General features: G+C 43.5%; 1 protein-coding gene across 1 annotated transcript; it reads left to right on the top strand.

Moving 5' to 3' along the window:
* Positions 1-104: 104 nt before the first annotated feature.
* Positions 105-17,231, top strand: ctdp1 (CTD (carboxy-terminal domain, RNA polymerase II, polypeptide A) phosphatase, subunit 1). The gene is made up of 13 exons (XM_037264349.1): positions 105-403; positions 1,160-1,243; positions 1,803-1,896; positions 2,088-2,216; positions 2,295-2,445; positions 3,028-3,118; positions 3,199-3,365; positions 3,743-4,711; positions 5,301-5,442; positions 5,529-5,735; positions 6,427-6,580; positions 9,777-9,988; positions 16,328-17,231. The coding sequence occupies exons 1-13, from the start codon at positions 105-107 to the stop codon at positions 16,470-16,472; spliced, it is 2,844 nt and encodes a 947-aa protein (XP_037120244.1). The 3' UTR covers positions 16,473-17,231.
* Positions 17,232-18,645: the final 1,414 nt, after the last annotated feature.

The following is an 18,645-nucleotide window of genomic DNA, read 5'->3' as shown; positions in this document are numbered from 1 at the left end:
ACATGGAAGCTAGTGTTTGGGTGCTTTTTAATGATCCCTGCGTTGTAGTGGATACTCTTTAAACAGAACGTTCCAAGGGATTTTTCATTTTTATTTTTTCGCAGATGGAGGATCCGACCGCTGATTCTGGCGGCGGCGGCGGGGTTGGTGCATCAACGCTGGGCCCCGCGGTGCAAGTGTCGGATATCTGTTGCACGATAGGGACACTCCCCTGTCGCTTGTTGGAGTGGAAAGTCAAGCCGGGGTCTCATGTTAACGTGGACTCGGTGTTAGCGCTCTGCGTCCCCATACCCGCGGAGAAGGGGGCAGAGACACCCAGGCTGCCCGAGAGGAAGGTGAAGTCGGACCGCGCGGGGGTCGTCAAGGAGCTGTGCTGTCAACTTGGACAGGTTATACCTCCTGGGTGAGTTACTTGTTGGAAGTCTTTCTTGCTTTTATTTGCAACCGTAATAACCTATTTATTAACCGAGTATCTGTGTTATGCTTGCTGGTTAATGACCTAACTCCGCTACAGCATGGACGCTAACGTGGAGGCTAGCTTGTTTTGGTAGCCGAATCTAAACACACGATCAAGCTAATCAAACGTCAGTGTTTTGATTTGAGGGTGGACTACCGAAGTAAAGTTGCTTTAGTTTCGCAAAGGTCTTTGACGACACTACAGTCTTGAAATACTTGTGTTAATAATATGTTTGAGAAAATATTAGTACTCTAAATAGTTGTCCAAGCATTGAACAACTGTTGACATGTGAATAGAAGCGTTTGAGTTTAAAAAAAGAAACGCGATATGCTCTTATTTTGATAGCGGAAGTTAAGCGTCGTTGAGTGGCGTTTGACTTGTTTAGTGTGTTTCAATACCGCGTGTGTGGAATGTTTGAGCGCTTGTCGAGGCTTTGATGCATTAATATAATAAATATTTGAATAAATTGTGTGATTTAGATTTTATTAGACCTGGAGAGTGATGTTTTATTTTTGTTTGCTGTCACACATCTCTCAATATCTGTCATTACAACTATTACAAATTCATTTTCTTTCTTTACTGTCACAGGAGTGGGAAAAAAAACTAGTTTAATTAATGTGACTTCCCATATATTGATTTAATTGAGTAATGATAAAAAAAAAAGTGACAATTAACTGTCTGCTGTCTTGTCCATTCAACCAGGGGCGTCATTGTCAGAATAGCAGGATGCAGCCACCCGATTGTGATGAAAGGCATGTGTGCTGAATGTGGCAAGGACCTGACTCAGTAAGGACATGCAAAAACATGTTGCTTGTTATCAGTGGTCATTGAGATGATTGTTAAACTAGCGCATGATATCATAGAGCCACAATAATGGACCAGACATGCTCTTGCTAGAGGCAGAGGGCTCTGTGGCTCAGTGGTAGAGCACTTGTCTGTCACCCTGAAGGATGCGGGTTCAATCCTCAGCTCTGGTAACCATGTTGAAGAGTCATTGAGCAAGGCACTGAATTCAATTTGACCCCTGTGGTGCCAGGCATTCCCTTGCATGGCAGCCATCATTATCCCAAATTTGTTGTATACTAGTTGAATTGTGATTTTCTTTTTATCTAGTAAAAAAAAACTGTTAAGAATGTGGTTCCTCCATATTTAGACAGCGCCCTTAGGTGGCGCCAAAAGCAACGCTGTTACAGTTAGAGGTGGCTAATGTGACGAATCATTTGTGCTACCTCTTGCCATTTTTTTCTAGAAATCAATGCAATTTCTTATAAAGCAATATCTTTTTATAAGCTGCTTTTCTTCTGATCTCAAGTACGCAGCATAACTCGCTCTCGCTCCCTCTCAGACTGCAGAGTATAAATGGAAACCAGCAAACTCCCATCTCCACGGCAACCATCTCCATGGTGCACAGCGTACCCGAGTTGATGGTCAGCTCAGAGGTGAGCTGTGTGACGGAGATGCTGTTTTCTACTGCCTTGGAGTGCACCAATGTTTTCTAATATTTGACTCATGAAAAGCCTCTTTTGTATGCGTAAATGTAACAACCAGCGAGTGTAATTTAATAGAGCCTCAAAAGATTTATAACTACATAGATAATTTCACCCTCTGAAAACATTTTCTTTCGAAACAGCAAGCAGAGCAGTTAGGCCGAGAGGATCAGCAGCGGCTGCACCGCAACAAAAAGCTGGTCCTGATGGTGGATCTGGACCAGACGCTCATTCACACCACCGATCAACACTGCCAGCAAATGTCCAACAAGGTCCGTTTCAGAACATATCACTTGTCAAGATATCAAGATTATTTAAAAGTGAGCATTTTTCATTGTCTTTTCCTCCAGGGTATTTTTCACTTTCAGCTGGGGCGAGGAGAGCCGATGCTCCACACGCGACTACGGCCGCATTGCAAGGAATTCCTGGAGAAAATTGCCAAATTGTATGAATTGCACGTCTTCACGTTTGGGAGCCGCCTTTATGCACACACCATTGCGGGTAACTCACACTTCTCTCTCAGATTAGCCGTTTGGATCGTGCTGGAAAACCTGTATTGTACTATTTGTAGTTCTGTTTTGTGTCCACAAGGGGGAGCTATCTGCCCATATATTGTGTTCAAGATGTGATTTATAGGCTCACCTTGCAATATGAGTACGACCAGGAAGCATAAAGTACATCAAGATGTGTATTTTTCATTTCTTCCTCCAGCAATGTGAAATAAAACACTCATACATGAAAACCATCTTATGAAAAAAGAATCCAATCTGGCCGCTCAGCAGAATTCTGATTCAGTGCTGGATTAAATTGAGCTGGTGTGATATAAGCCATCCTTTATTCAGGTGGCAATCTTCCATCACGCCGTGCGGTATGAAACCGCATCAAGGCACTGTTTTGCAGCCATGTGATGAATGTTTAATGCATTTGGAATTGAAATGTACTACCTCTGATGAGTTGAGAGTCCAGCCAGGGTCTCCAGCTGCCGTATATTTCCTATCAAGAAAGCAAGAGGGGTTATGAAATTTTTTGAATCGAATGCTTAATTCAAAAAAAGCATACAATGCTATTTTTTTTTTTTTTTAGGCTTTCTGGACCCAGAAACGAAGCTGTTCTCCCATCGCATCCTTTCCAGAGATGAATGCATCGACCCTTTCTCCAAGACGGGGAATCTTAGGTGGGAAAGAAAATGCATGCCTTCTTCAAATGTGGAGGACATTGTCATGTCAACAAGCTTGTCCTTCATCATCCTAACAGGTATCTTTTCCCCTGTGGGGACTCGATGGTGTGCATCATCGACGACCGTGAAGACGTGTGGAAGTTCGCGCCCAACCTCATCACTGTGAAGAAGTACGTCTACTTCGAGGGCATCGGGGACATTAGCGCGCCGCCAGGCTCGCAAGAAGCTCTGATGGCCAAGAAAGGTACATGATTTTTTTTTTTTTGTCTCTCTCTCAAGAAAGTGTGTCCTTGTGACGCACAATGAGTGAAGTGCACATTCATTTTAGTGCAGTGTTCAAGGATATGTTTCCAGTTCCCTGCACAGTCCCGAAGAGCTAACAAGCCAGTTGTCCCGGAAAGCTCTCGTTAGTTTATTTTGTTTGGATGCAATCCAGTTTAAATGAGGACACAGAGCGCAGCCTCCTCTTTTTGACTTTCGATTCTCTTTGAGCATCACAACTATATTTTAATTAATATGAATTACTCTTGCCTAGGGTAACACATTTTTTTTTCCAGTCGAGCACTAATACATGTTGGCGCTTTCATTCAGTTGTTCCAATTCTCCCATGTTCGCCTGCAGGAAACACACCAGGTCGTCCTGCAGAAAACACAGAAGCGGACGAGACTCCCGCGACGGATGAGCAAAACAACGGCCTCAGGAAAAAGTCGGTAAAAGAGGGGTCGGCGGCACTCTGCTATTCTCCGAGCGCCCCGACAATTGAACGGACACATGCCGCCACGTCTGTGCCAGATGAGGCATTGACGGATAAACGTTTAGAGGCTGATGAGGTGCCCGCAGCAACAAAAACTCAGGGGGCTGAAAGCCAGGAAAATAGTAAAGAGGAGCGAATTAGCAGGACAGGTGAAGCACAGGACGGTGCGAACTCTTTAACGCCAAACGACGAGTCCAATAATCTGGAATTTGACCTTTCCAGTGACAGCGACAATGAGTCCGTTCGAGAAAAGCCGCCCTCGGCGGACGCTGATAGCGAGGCAAAGACATCCCAGCACGAAGCAGCCTCGCAAGATAATGGCGATGAGACAAAAGATGGGAACAGTAAAGTCCAAAGTTCCGAATCGACAGAACCTTCGGCTGTTCTCCTCCCCGAGCTGGGGAACGGCTGCTCGGACAGGAGGGAACCCGAAACCGAGTCGCAGAATAGCGAGCAATCCGGAGTGACCATGGGGGAGGACCAGAGCATGGAGGACGAAGAGGAAGAGGAAGTGGACAACGACCGGGACGATCAACTCATTTACCTGGAGGAGGTGCTGGTACGGATCCACGGCGAGTACTACGCCCGCTACGAGGCTTTCCTGAAGACGGAGGTGCCCGAAACGCCGGACATTCGCAAGATCGTACCCGAGCTGAAGAGCAAGACCTTAGACGGCACCACCATTGTGTTCAGCGGGTTGTACCCGACCAACTACCCAATTGAGAGGACTCGTGAGTACTACCACGCCAAGGCACTGGGGGCCAAGATCGGCAAGAACTTGGTTCTCGACTCTCAAGAACCCAATGGGACCACACACCTCATTGCGGCAAAATCTGGTACGTAAAATCAATTGAATGTGAAAGTCCGTTGGGATTAGCTTAGCCTTCAGCCACGCTCCAAGTTTTACACAGAACTCCCTGTTCCGTTCTACAAAAAGTCAAATCCTCCCTGCATACTTGATTGAATACTAAATCATTTGCACTCACCCGCGGTGACGTAAGTTCTTTGGTGCCAATTATTAAACACGAGCTAACACAAGGCTTCTACCAAGAAAAGTGCATCGCAACCGAATCCCAGTGCACGACGTTATCCCCAAGGGAGTCACCCCGGGTTAACAAGCTTCGATGCTGAAAATCTATTCCCGCGCCTCGTGTGTCAAACATCAATTTGAATTATTCAAGCAGAAACGTTCCTCTTTGTGGATTTGAAGACGCTCTCAAGTTGGCCGAAAAAATGAAAGGACAGTGACTCGGCGAGACCAATCTTCCTCGTTATCCCCGTACAAGTATCGACCCGGCAATTATTTCCTCTTGTTCTCTCCCCAAGTCTGACCATTGATCTGAATTAGACGGAGAGTTTGTGTGTTTACGTTGATTGCAAGGTTGAAGTCATCTGACCTTTTGTCACCCCTTTCTGCTCCTTCAGGCACAGAGAAGGTCCGTCAGGCGCTGGGGTGCAAGCACCTTCATGTGGTCAACCCCGACTGGCTGTGGTGTTGTCTGGAGCGCTGGGAGAGGGTGGAGGAGCAGCTTTTCCCGCTCAAGGAGGACTACACCAAACAGCCATGGTATAGTATTTGGAGTATTTGTATAGTAACAGGGTCCAAATCGTCATGGCCGCCCGTTCTGATTTCTGTTTTCCGTCCGGTTGAAGGAGCAACAACCCGACGGCTTTCCTTGATAAGCAGGCCTCCAGGTTCAAGCCCCTTCTCCCAAACCCGCCCCCGATCCAGCACACCCCCCAGCCCGCAACCCCCGAGGTTCGAACCTACGACCCCGTCACCGGGAAGCTGATTCGCAAGACCCCTCAAGCGGCGCCTTACCTGCCGGCGTCTGATCAACCAGAGCAGTCGTGTCTCAGGTGTTGCGTCAAGACAATTTCATGATAACACACTTGTGCAATAACATCATAAAGCTTTCTTCGGATGAGTAATAATGGATATGAGGAGTCAATGGCCCGCCAGTTAGTAAACTTTATCTGCTCACATAAGGAATAGGAAGCCGCGACTCTCGGGTGTCGTTCGAAATGGCGGTCGCACGATTGCTATTTGTCTTTGTTCTATTGACAACAGACTCATTCATCACACATCTTAAATACTGCATGCGGGTTTGTCCACCGGGGTCCCATTCACTTCTATCCTATTCTCTTTCTTCAGTAGATTACTGTGGATGCTGTACTTCCCAAATGACTCTCAATGGAGACATAGTTTCCTGAGCTACTAAGTAGGACAGTAAAAAGGGACAATTTGTTGTTTTCCCAGTTAGACGACATCAGCATTGGACGAGGCTGCCGTCCCTGACGTTAAATTATAATCGCGAGGAGAAGGAATGGGATTAAGTAGTCGAAGGATTTACGGGCTCATCAGATTTGCATTAGCTTTGATTTTAATCATCAAAGATTTAATGAAGTCGAAACTTCCTACAGATTTACATATTACATAAGCTTGGCCTTCACCAGCACTCTCAGTTGTTGAAAAGAAACGTAACTAAAAAGAAAGACCTTCATCTTGTATTTATTTTGCTAGCTCACTTTTTTTTTTTTTTCTATTCAGGGGCGCATTGAACAGTCAACAAAACATGGAAGCGGGACCCAGCCAGGATGACGAATCGCTAGGGCCGACGCGTCGGGAGCGTCAGCGGAGCATGTCGGAAACGATGCCGTTGTACACACTTTGCAAGGAAGATCTGGAAAGCATGGATAAAGAGGTAAAACCACATTAGTAAGCTTTTTATGAAAAAAAAAAAAGTTGCAAAAAGCCCCCAAGAGCATCTAAAATTAATTTGGGGTTATTCAGAGGTATTTTAAATGGTGGCAGGTGCATGCTGACGCTATGTTCAAATGTGATTGGTTAATTCTGAACACAGCCTCATACTAAATTATTTATAGTCATTTAAAATTCACCTGGTCACATTAATGGCGTAAAATTGTTTTTAAATATTTGGGTGTTTACAGGAGACATTTGACATTAATTTAGTGGATCCTTGAGCTTCGACAGAGGTTGCACTCTCTGTGCAGGGAATGAGAGTTAGTTCAATTAAATATGCCCCAAGGATTTGGATGTCATTGTAATTGGTTACGCTTTGACTGAATAGCAAACAGCCAGCGCAGTTAATAACTCATTTAAAGTTACTCTGTAATTCAGTTTGGAAACTGCTGTGCCAGGTCTTCCTTTTTATTTATTTTTTCCCCCTTTTTTTTTTTTTCTTACAGGTTAGTAGATGAAATCAATATTGGCAAGAGTCCTGTAAATGTTTTATCATTAAGCAAATGAAAACAAAATGTCTTTTTTTATCTTTTATTTATCCACAAATCGAACACGTTTTGCAGATTTTATACAGTGAAATAACATTACTTCAGCCTCTTTAGGTCCTTGTAATTATTGACTTTACTGCAGGCAATAATTGAAATGCCCAAATTACGCCCATGCTTGTGATTATTTATATGACAACAGAAAGCTGGCTAAATTGTTCTTCTCATTATTAATCTTTAAATCATCTCCTTATTACATCTGATATTAAGATGAATGCCATGGAGACTCAAAGTGTGTTTGTGTCTGTTTTTCTTTTCGTTCTTTTTTTTTTTTTATTCTGTAATGAAAGTATGATAACTATAATAGCCTTCGAAGATGTTGCCATGGCAAGTCTGCGCCCGGCTGTGAAAATGATGTCACTAATGTTGTTCCATTATGTCGTTCCACTGAGATATCTGCTGGATAATCTGTCCAATAATTGTCACGCCGTGTACATGGAAATTGCCAGCTCAAAATCGTTGCCGCCGCAGCTGGAAGTACACGCACTTTCATTTTTATTTATCGTCGAGGTCCAAAGACCTGTCCGCTCTCCATTTCTCTTTTAATTTTTTGCACCACAGCCATTATTAATTAGTGCCATTGTGTACATAGCCACGGTGTGATGGACATAATTAATTTGCGCCGTAATTAAATGCCAGCCTAATTTAAAAGTAGCGCTAGTCGGAGATGGAGTTGCTTAATGAGGCACGATGCATTGATACTGAATGGCTACAACGCAAACACATGTAAATGTGACTTTTTACACGACCATAAAGTCATCTTGATGTTTTTGTTAAAGGTTCATATTATTAATAACCCACCCAAGCATCCATTTTCTATCGCGCTTGCCCTCACTCGGGTCGTAGGTGAGCTGCTTGCTTTTTTTTTTTTTGCGAAGTTAATCATTGTTGAACACTCGGTCGGAGCATTTTTCGGGAGCGACCCAGATGAAAGGGTCCTTTTGCAGAATCTTTGCATTTCAAATGTCAACTGAGCTTAAAGGGCAGTCTGTGACATTCGTAAATGTTTTCCAATTTGAGCGCACAAGGTAAAAGAGATTGTCTTTAATTAAGTGTGTCTATCTACAAATCGGGGAGTCTGGCAAGCAAATGTCGCCATTGGTGACGTCTCTTTGACGCAGATGTGACGCACAGGAAAGGAATCGCTGGAATGGACTCCAGATTTCATTTTTAAAATTTGCTATTTGAATTATCGTCATTTTCACGCTAATCCCGGCCTTTACCGATATCAATTTCACACATCCATACTGTTTCATACTTTTTTTATGCCAATGATTTGATGCATAAAATCAGGTGTCAACAGTACATCTTACTGCCCCCTAGCGTCCAATTACAAGAAGTCCAGGCACTGTTTACGGGGTAACTAGCCAATTGCGTTCATTCATCATGGCAACGCCACCAGTTCCTCTTTTTTTGAATGTTCTTAAATCTGGAGTGCTTGTGAACATTCAACAATAATAAAAAGTCAAATTTCCATCATATGTCTCAATTCCCAACAATACAATAAAACAAACTGGCACCCAGAAAAGTAACCGCTGAAAACCTCCCTACTAGATTAATCCTGGACAATTCCCTTTTCGATTTTCTCCAGTGCATTTTCACCTCGCAACTACACCAACAAAATAAATCTACTGGCTTGTAATCACACTTTGACTGCAATACATTTACAGTCAGCGACCACCAGCCTCTAAGCTATCTTTGTGGGGGTGGGGGGGCTTCAAAAGCCTCCTGTGCACTTTGGGTGGCCTTTGATTACAGCCGGGAAATGGATGTTGCGGGAATTGTGCCGCACTGTATTTCCCAATTGGCAATACGTCCATTTTCAGTAAAGGTCAAATGAGCCGCGGCACTTTTAAGAATTGTGGCAATCCGGGAGTACATGACCGCATCTACTGCTCAAATATGGTTGCCGTGCCACACAGTTGGCGAGCTGAGCCGGTGTAAATCACAGCTCAGCGCGACGGGGCGAGATGTCGAGAGTTGAACGCCGCTGTCCTCCTCGCTTTTTACTTGTCACATTTTCCTTCTCTAAATCCAAAGCAAGCAAACCAGCCACTTTTGTCAGCGTTTTACATCTTTCACAAAGAACATTAAAATGAAATGGAAATGTGCCTTCTTGTCTTGTTTCGCCGGATCACATTAAAATCTCATAAAGGCGTGGAAGGACATTTATATGAATGAGGAAACACTCAAAAGTCATTTATGCGGCAGAAGATTTACTGACTTCCTACTTTCGCTCCTTCCATAATAGTACTTTTTCAAGCTAAATGTACTAAATCCGTTTTGTGATGGCTCGGCCACATATTTCATTCCGATATGATGTTCCGGGTCACGGAACCGGTCACCAGTCACTCACAGGTCGATTGTCATTAGAGCACTGAGTGGGAATCGATCGTGTGCCAGCTGCAGCTATTTGATTGACCTTGCAGCACTTAAATGTTTTAAATAAGCACTAATGGAAAGCAAGTTAAAACCGCCAAATATAATAGATGTGTCTGCTCCAAACAAAACAACCACCAAGGATAAATTTTCAGTTTCATTACCGACTCCATCATGTCAGCTCATTGCCACCCTCCTTGTCTTTTTCAATAGGTGGATGACATCTTGGGCGAGGAGAGCGACAACGAGAGCGAAGGGCGAGGGAAAGAGAAAGCCGCTAATGAGGAGGCGGAGGACGAGCGGCGGCAACACCGGCAAGAAGCTGGACCGCTGACAGGAGGGGACCTGGGTCCTCAAGCGTTTAGAGTGGAGGACGTGGTCCTGACCACATGCCCTGATGCCAGTGTGCTGGCCACCGTGTCCAGGTCAGTCAAATGAATGCATCCTTTAGTGCCTAAGACCAAAAGTCATGGCTTACTGTTTGCCATGATGACTATTTAAAAAAAATAATAATAATAACCCACACACACACCACTTAATCAGTAAGCCTGGGCTGGAACCAGACTGAGTGGTCCGTTGCCATGGAGACGTGTCCAAACAGACAGCAGACATTTCTGAGCAAACAAAAGTGCTTTTATTCCCAAAGGACGTTTCATCTTCATTTATTTTTTTTATCCGATTTATTTTCGATCCGATTATTTCCTTGATGATTTCCATAGGTGTTCTCAGATATGACACCAGGCAATTTCCAATTCAGTTGAACCTAATGGAAAATAAAAAAAAGGGGGTCGAGACATTTTTAAATGTACATAGTTTTCATCCCCTTTAAGTGTGACATTAACAACTTAAGTCTTCCTTATTGCCAGCCATTAATTCAGGTCGTAGTCCTCAACAAGGTGTGGAGTGGTTCTGTCTATTCAGGTTCTGCGCAGCAATACAGACATCTGTTGCTAAGATACCGGAGTGATGCATGTGTTGTTGCCACGCTGTCTGCCCACCACGGTAATTTTGCTGTCCTTCTCAGGCAGTAATTGCGCACAATTCTTACCTCGTGTCGAAAATTGTTAAACGTAATTGGCGAAATTATATTTTTCGTCACTGAATGACCCCCTGAGGTAGGCGGTGATTATTTTCAGCAACATTTCCGCAATCCCCTGGTGTAGCTATCAAGCGAGCCACTGTTGTAAAATAATAAAATCCATCTGGCAGGCAGAAGTTTCAGTTTGTTTACCTTTGAAGCAGATTGCATTACTTTTTTAAAGGGTACTACTCTTAAAAAGTGCGACTCCGGGGACTTGGCAACGAGGCAACTCATCCGGTTTGAGGCCGGCCTAATTGAAGTCTCTTAAAACGAACTCAAGTATTCGGCCCGACGTTTTCAAGCGGCCCGGGTTGACTGCGCTTGACAGGCAAATAAAAACACGCGAGTACACTTGGGAATCATCTCGAATGGATTCCGAGGGTAAAGTCTTTCGTCGCCGTCGCTTGCAATTAAATGCTAAGCGTCCACCTGCCAATATGAAATCCATAAAAATGTCCTTGAGAAAACTGAAATAGATGTTTCTCATGTTTCCCGATACACTCGGCTTTCCCCATCGGAAATAATGGCATTTGAATTATTCAAGTCAAAATGTTGCCATCGTAAAACCTTTATTAACTCGGTTTCATGTATCATTTTAACATCTCAATGGAGAAAAAAAAGTAATAAAATGCTTATTAAAGACAAATGAGGAAGTGTAAAATCAATAAACACTATTTCATAGATGCCAAACGCAAGCCGCTGGGACCGGATTTCGCCCACCTCATCATTTTATGGCTCACTAGGGCAAATAACTACTTCACGTCCCCCCCCCCCTTCTAAATTGGGTTTTTTTAGTTTGGCATTAAATCTGTCTAAAAATCTCTATTTATACTGAAGAATTATAGTTGAACATTTTAAATTCATTTGCCATCAATTTAAAACAGTGGCACTCAAAACGATATGTCATTGTCTGTAGATACCACAAGGTGGCAGCAAAGCTCTTGACCACTGAAGCTCTTCTCCTGAGTTCAACATAGTTGCTTGGCACCAAGATGTGTCCAGAAGGCGGCGACTCAATAATTTTACATTTTTTAACACCATCATTTTTTTCCTAACAGCATGACATTCAAATTTTGCAGCGACAGGAAAAAAAAATCTTGTTGGATCCACAAACATAATTGGACCCTCGCTAGTGTTGTCAGGCGCCGTCTGCTTTAATTTCCCGTTTCCGTGGCCATGCACATATTCAGAACGTCGCCAATTTCTCTAATCACCACGGCTGTCTTTGACTTGGGATGCGAGGTGTGAACGTGGGAGCTCTCACCTCTCAGCGGCACAAAGGTGATGAAGGTGGGTGGCCGTTAAGGTCGCCGCTCAGGTTGTCCAGACAGCCAGGTGTCGTGTGAAATTTCAAAAAGTGTTTCATCTAGGAATGTGGATCTGTTGCGACAGTGTGAGGAAAACAAAATCCCGAGTCAGCATTATTAGCTGTACAGCAGCGTTAGATGAATTATTAAAAGCGAATAATGCAGCGACGCAAAGCCATCAGCTGAAGCAAAAATGTGTTGCGGGTCGATCCGTGCAAATACCGACAGCGACCCGCCCAGGAAACACATTTGTGTTGATTGGATTTGTCCGACAATTCCATGTTCACTGGTCTTGTAAGCCTTTTGGATTTCGAAAGCTGTTTTATTTTTCTCCCTTGACCCTTATATTGAGAGAAGGCCAATCCACTGTCGTGTGTAAAGTGCCTGATATTTTCTACGAGCGAAAAAAAAAAAAAAGCGATTGTATTCCCAAACGGCTTCCTAATAGTACCAATCCACCTTCTCGGTGGAGATTTAGTCCCGCGCCGCTGATGAAACTACTCTGCGAGCAATTTCTCGTCAGAACATTGCCGCTGAGGCCTCAGAACAAAATCGATTTTCGGTGGCATGACTTTTCTGATTTTCAGTAACAAACTTTATGTGAAGCCAGCCTGCAAATTGTCTCCTAAAGTTTTTCAATGCTACATTGCTCATTTTCGCCTTCAAAGATCCAAAGCATACTTTTGCAGAAAAAGAATCCAAAACAACAAAGCCGAGCCAGTGTTCTTGTTTCTGTCGTACAAACCACATGATTATTCATCATGGCTGTACAATAGCGACTTCAAATGATGACAGGCAGCTATTAAAGCCGCTCTGCGAGTTGTACAAAATCACATTCAGTTCTTCCTCCTAATTGTACAGTCGTTTTTTTTTCCTCCATCCCTCTAAGTTCCATTTCCTGCTCTAAGGGTCATCGGCACATTCTGAAATGAAGTCTGTCTTGAGCCGGTGTTTCATTGCACTTGTTGAGTATTAATAATAACTCCCTGAATAAATCATCTTCTTTGAGGAGATTGATGATCCGGGACGACTTCGGTTACTCGTTTATTTTAATAGGCGTTTTTGGATATGATTAGATTGCCTCGACCGTCAATCTATAACTCGAAGTAACCCGATCGTAACCTAGCGTAATTATAAATTGCACGTCACTATTGTTTTTTTTTTTTTTGGAATAAGACCCTCTCGCCTGCTCTGAATTCTTCACGTTTCAATCGCAAAAGGAATAAATCACCTTCGTTTGCATCGATTGCCTCTTCAGCCTCTGGCACAGTTCCAAGGATAGTTGCCTTGAAAAGTTCCACGCAATGGATTGATCGAAATCTAGCGCAGAAGATTTTTTTTCTGAGATCACGTAACATCGCACGCTATCTTCATACATGACGTTTTACTGATTGATGGAAATATAAGCGCCGTCATTAGATTAGAAACCCATTCGAGCGCCCCGCTTCGGATAAAATGCTGCGGCGCCTCGGAAAAATTCAATTATTCAAATATGGTCGCAAACACTCTCGGCCGCCTCTGCGTTTGCAGCCTTTTTGATCAGTGTTTGCTTTGACCCACATGAAAGATAAAAATAAATTGGACCCTCATATTTCCCTTTTTTTTTTCCCAACCTGCTTTTATTTTTTTGCCCAGTTTAGACAACATTTAATTTAAAAAATGTTTGCTTTTATTTGAGTCATTCCACTTGACAATACAAAACCATTGGACACCTTTAGAGTTTTTTAATTTGATTCACCCGGCGGTCCTGTTGTGAAAAATAGTTTTTATAGATTTTCCCATACCCCAAAGACTACTTTAATGGCGCCGCCCTGCCTTTGTATTTGTTCAAATGATTGCATTGGATTCATGTTAGCTGTTGCTTTCAATCTACCGTAATTTTCGGACTATAAGTCGCGTTTTTTTTTCATAGTTTGGGTGGGGGGGCGACTTATACTCAGGAGCGACTTATATACATATATATGGGTTTTTTTCACTTTTTTGGGCATTTTATGGCTGGTGCGACTTATACTCCGGTGCGACTTATAGTCCGAAAATTACGGTACTGACTGACAGGACTCGTTTGTTCTTTTCAAATGTCAAGCTTAGTGCAAATAAATAAATAAAAATGTCTAAACCATGAGGTCACAAGAGAAACAAAAGAGCTGAATTGATTTTTTTTTTTATATACGGCGTAAAATGCACATTGCGCTCGCTCTCTGTTCAATTGCGCTCTGTAATTATAAAATATGTCAAGTCTAAGCTTGAGCGGGCAATAAAGTGAACAAAAAGCAAACATGTCCTGCTGCCATCCTTCCCAAAGGTTTTATTTGGACAGCCTTGCCGCATGAAAGGAGAATCAGAGCTTTGTTTGTCTTTTAAAGGTTGCCCGTGAGTCAGATTATGGGAATAATGCGAAAGTGTGCACCCCCATCGCTTCACTGACTGCTAAGTGCTTCTGACAGCCTGAGAGGAAAAAAAACAAAACAATTCTTACTCACGTGTATGAACTGGCACAATCCAACCTGCTTTCTCTAGCCGTGCGAGCAAGGCGGCAGACAGCAAGAACCAAAAAAAGTGCTTAGGCGGCAGTCTTTTAATGTCTGGAGCGAGAAGGAAAGACGGAATAAGTGAGCAGCCAGAGCAAAACTGAAAGTAATCTGACCTTTTTTTCCTCTTTGCTCTTTTTCTGTGCCTGCAAACTGCTTGCCTAAGCAATTTTTTTTCCCCATTGTTCGGTTATAGCTCAATAAGACTCCTGAGGGAACGACAGCTTAGTCGCAGCAGTTGTTTCTATATTTTTTGGGGGGCAACGCTTATTTTGAAAGTTGTTGAGTTTTGGGAGTTGAATAAGTACATTTGGAAATCGGCAAATAATCATTTCTTTACTAATCGTAATGTCAATGTCAATCAAAGTCGAGCGCCAACTGCGACTCACTATCGACTTTAAATCGCAGCTTTAAGCGTTATTGATCGGGAAGCATCCACCGTCATCTGTGCCCCCTGCTCCCAATTTCGACTCGCAGTATGTCAGGAGAACTGGAGACTCCTCGTTAGGAGTAGCGTACCTCATTAGCGGCCATCTTTTCAGGCCGGGGCAATTAACGGGACACGGAGGCTACGCTTTTAGCTCAGTCTTCGCCGCCCACTCGAATGGCGCAAACAGCAATTCCATATTTGTAATATTTCCCGTCAGGGATCGTCTTCAAAAAACACATATGAGTTTTAATAATAATTTCCGGCTGAAGCGATAGCCTCGTATCCGGGCAGTTCACAGCGCATAATAAATTCACCGTTCTAATTTGGATGTTTAATTAAAGTCCTTCTTGTGCATCCCTCCTTCGCCTGGCCATTCCTACACAATGCATATTTGGAGATAAGAAGAAATAGCTCAATACATAGCCGCTCTGTGTAAATGCAAATTTGGAATGTGACTTTGCCTGAGCTAGTCAAGAAACAGCAAGGGCATCCAGGGTGAGTGGTTGTGTAACTCTGGAGAGAAAAAAGCAACTTGGCTTCAATACTCGCTCTGCTTTTAAGTGGATTAAGCCGTTTTGGGTCAAAGGTTTGCTTGAAATGAGCGCAACTAGTGGCCAAATAAATAATCATGAATCCCTTATTTCAGTGGAGGCAGACCCACACATTAACCCCCGAACCCCCACCCCAGGGGTCCGCCAAGCCCGGCGGCCTCCGGGCCTGATATAGGCTGACACCTAACCTTTAATGAACACCAAACCGCAGTCGTGATGTTGTGGGAGGCTGTCTGACAGCGCTGCGGTCTAACGAGAGGGGGCGAGGGGTTCTCGGTGTTGTAGACATCCTGCGCGCGTCTTATTAGCATCATGCAAAGTCCTTCTGCGGTGTTTGTATGTGTCATGGAGAAGCCCGAGCGGTTTGGAAAGAGGGATGGCATGTTTACAATGCCTTCTCGAGGCACTTAGACATGCACGCTCAGTCCTGTCACCTCCACCGGGAAGTTGACGGAAAGCAGAACATTTGGGGTTAGCTTAGCTGACCCTGCATCTGTTAATCCTCGAAAAGAGCAGCTTCTTGGAATCCATTTGAATGGTTTCGTCTTGAGGCTGTTAAGTGAATACAGTCCATGAGAACAAGCGCTTGTTAAGTAACTCTCAAAGGGCTGCGCTGTGCTCAGATTTGCAAATATATATATATATTTTTTTGTAAGTGTCTTTTGTTGTTGTTTTGCGTTTTCCCCCTTTCATCCCTTTTATGTTTAACAAGAACATTTCCTTCCGCTTCTTTGTCCTTTTGCCTTCCAATCAATTTAGCATTTGTGTTATGGAAAGTGCCCGATTTTTTATTTATTTTTTGCCTAGAATATTGGCCACAATGAAAGAAGAGTCAGACTCGCTAAAATATTTTTTCCTCATCTGCAGGGGCCACAAACGAAAGCACGATAATGACAAGGACGACGACGAGTCCTCCAAAGAATCAAACGATGACGAAGAAGAGGAGGGAAGTTCTTCGGAGGCGGACGAGATGGCTGCCGCTTTGGAGGCGGAGCTCAATGACTTTATGTGAAGTGGGACACAACACACACACTTGCACACACGCTGTAATTAAACCAACGAATGTCCTGTACAGAAATGACATGTTGCTGTTGTTTTGTAGCATTATTATTCCTCAGAGCCTTTTTGTGGGCATCAAACAATTTGACATTATTTTATTTTCAGCAAAATAAAATGTAGGAAACAAATTTGATAATTATTAGGTTGTTGTTTTTTTTTATATATATCGATTTTTATATTTCTTAAGGGGGAAAAACAAGTGGCGATTAACCTTCCAAATGTCGCGGCCGCTCATGCCAAAGAATTCAGAAGGTTTGCCAAGTTGTGCAGCTAAACATAATTATTTTATTAGTGTCAACACTGATTCATCCCTTACATCACGTTTGTACATAGAATGACGATATGTGACTTTTGACCTCTTCTAGTGCACTTTGAACCCAACCCCGTTGACGTTATATACCGGCCGCTAAATATATTTGTTAAGGCAGCCCGATTTAATTTTTTGCATTTGTCGAACCACCAGTTTGTTGCCTATGCTGGTTCATGGCATGTTCAAAGCCCAAATTGTAATTAATGGCGATAATTGATAGGGTTGCAAAAAAATATTCAGTGTAACAAAAAAGTATTAAAAAAAAACAATCATTTAATTTCCCGCCATCCCACTTATCTTTTGTATTTGTGCTTTAATCGTCATTCTAATTGATGTTAGATTTTCCTACTCCGCACTGACAGAGAAAATACTTTGACTAAATAAATATGTTTGAAATGAAAAGGATGCAATAGATTTTCTTTGTTTCTTTTTTTTTTTACTCGCATTGCGCAACACCGCAAGACACCAGTCAGCCACGTAATGGCTCCTTTGTCATGGAAACCATCGGTGAGCCATTTGGGCCGCCGCCGCTCGGCTCGAGACATGCTGGGGTCATTAGCTAGCCGCTATTCATCAGTTTAGGCGAGAGACTACATGTTGTTTCCTCTTTTTAATGTCTTTTCATCAGCAGTGAGTCATATTTTCCCGGCCTGAACTACAATGTTGACGTCGGTGAGGTGGCGCCGCGGCTCCATCATCGCGTCAGGGGGCGTAATGGCTCGATGGGGGGCAAGCTTGATTATACTTGGAGTGCCACTCACGACGGTCATTCAAACAGACATTTTAAATGTTAGCGTTGAGGGTTCGAGTGCGGTCCTCTTAGGGGACACGTGATTTGCCGCTGGCATCTGTCGGTGCTACCGGCGCGACCCGATTAGCCAAATGATATTTCGCAGTTTAGCATAAAGGATATTGTTTCTCTCCGCAGCCGGACCGAGATAGGCGTATTCATTTCGCCGCGCTATAAGTACGCCACCAGGCCCCATTCATCTTTTATCATCTCTAATAATAACTAAAAAAAAAAATCACAAAGCTTTTCTACTTTGTAAATATTACACATCCGTTGTTGATTTACAGCACTCATAAAGGCAGAGGCCGTGAGCTAAAGTGGGGGCCGCGAGCTAAAGTGGGAGCCCCTCGTGTCTTTGGGAAAGGGTTTAATTAATTAATCAGGAAGTGGCTTCCGGATGTGGTCTCGGTGCTCACCGCCTTAGAGATTCTCGCTTGCCTCTAATGGAGCTTAAGCGGCGACTGCGCCTTTTGGTATCGATCGACGTTTGGTGACAGACAGAGTAACCTCGATTTTTTTTTTTCGTTTCATGTCATGTCAAACTAACTTGGAGCAAAAAAGGGGTCAAACTATTTTTTTTTAAGAATATGTTCATTTGATAAATATTTGTTTACCGCATCATAGTGAGAGCTACTCTGAGTCAATCCATTTGGAACAGCTCTCAGCAGGATGCGGTCTACAGAATGTTTTCCGACCAAATCAAACCGCGCCAGGCCCCATTTAACAAGTATTCCATCGGCTCTGTGAGGAAGATGTGATGACAATAAAGTGGAGCTCCGCCACTCCAATAAAGAAAGAAGAGGAGATGTTGTGTCTACGGTATGTTCAGCACACACACACGTCCAGGACTGACATCGTACCTTTTCTCCATTCCTTCTCATTTGAATTTCAAATTCACGTGGGCGCCGGCGGAATCGAAGCGCGTACCATGAGGACGCTTGCGAGACCGTGTCAATCACGGGCCAGGCGACTTTCGCCCACTTCCTACTCCGAACCGCCTGCTGACATTCAAGAAAAGATGGAAAA

Source organism: Syngnathus acus, chromosome 11 (genome assembly GCF_901709675.1).
Source record: "Syngnathus acus chromosome 11, fSynAcu1.2, whole genome shotgun sequence".
In the NCBI taxonomy this organism is placed as follows: Eukaryota; Metazoa; Chordata; class Actinopteri; order Syngnathiformes; family Syngnathidae; genus Syngnathus; species Syngnathus acus.
The sequence above is the reverse complement of the archived record's forward strand: the minus strand, read 5'-3'. Positions and strand labels throughout refer to the sequence as shown.

What these genes read in the sequence shown, in the direction of transcription:
- ctdp1 (XM_037264349.1), top strand. Translation starts at nt 105, where the DNA reads ATGGAGGATCCGACCGCTGATTCTGGCGGCGGCGGCGGGGTTGGTGCA. An exon ending in AGTTGATGGTCAGCTCAGAG is followed by an intron (nt 1,897 to 2,087) that starts GTGAGCTGTGTG and finishes CTTTCGAAACAG; the next exon opens with CAAGCAGAGCAGTTAGGCCG. An exon ending in GCCAGCAAATGTCCAACAAG is followed by an intron (nt 2,217 to 2,294) that starts GTCCGTTTCAGA and finishes CTTTTCCTCCAG; the next exon opens with GGTATTTTTCACTTTCAGCT.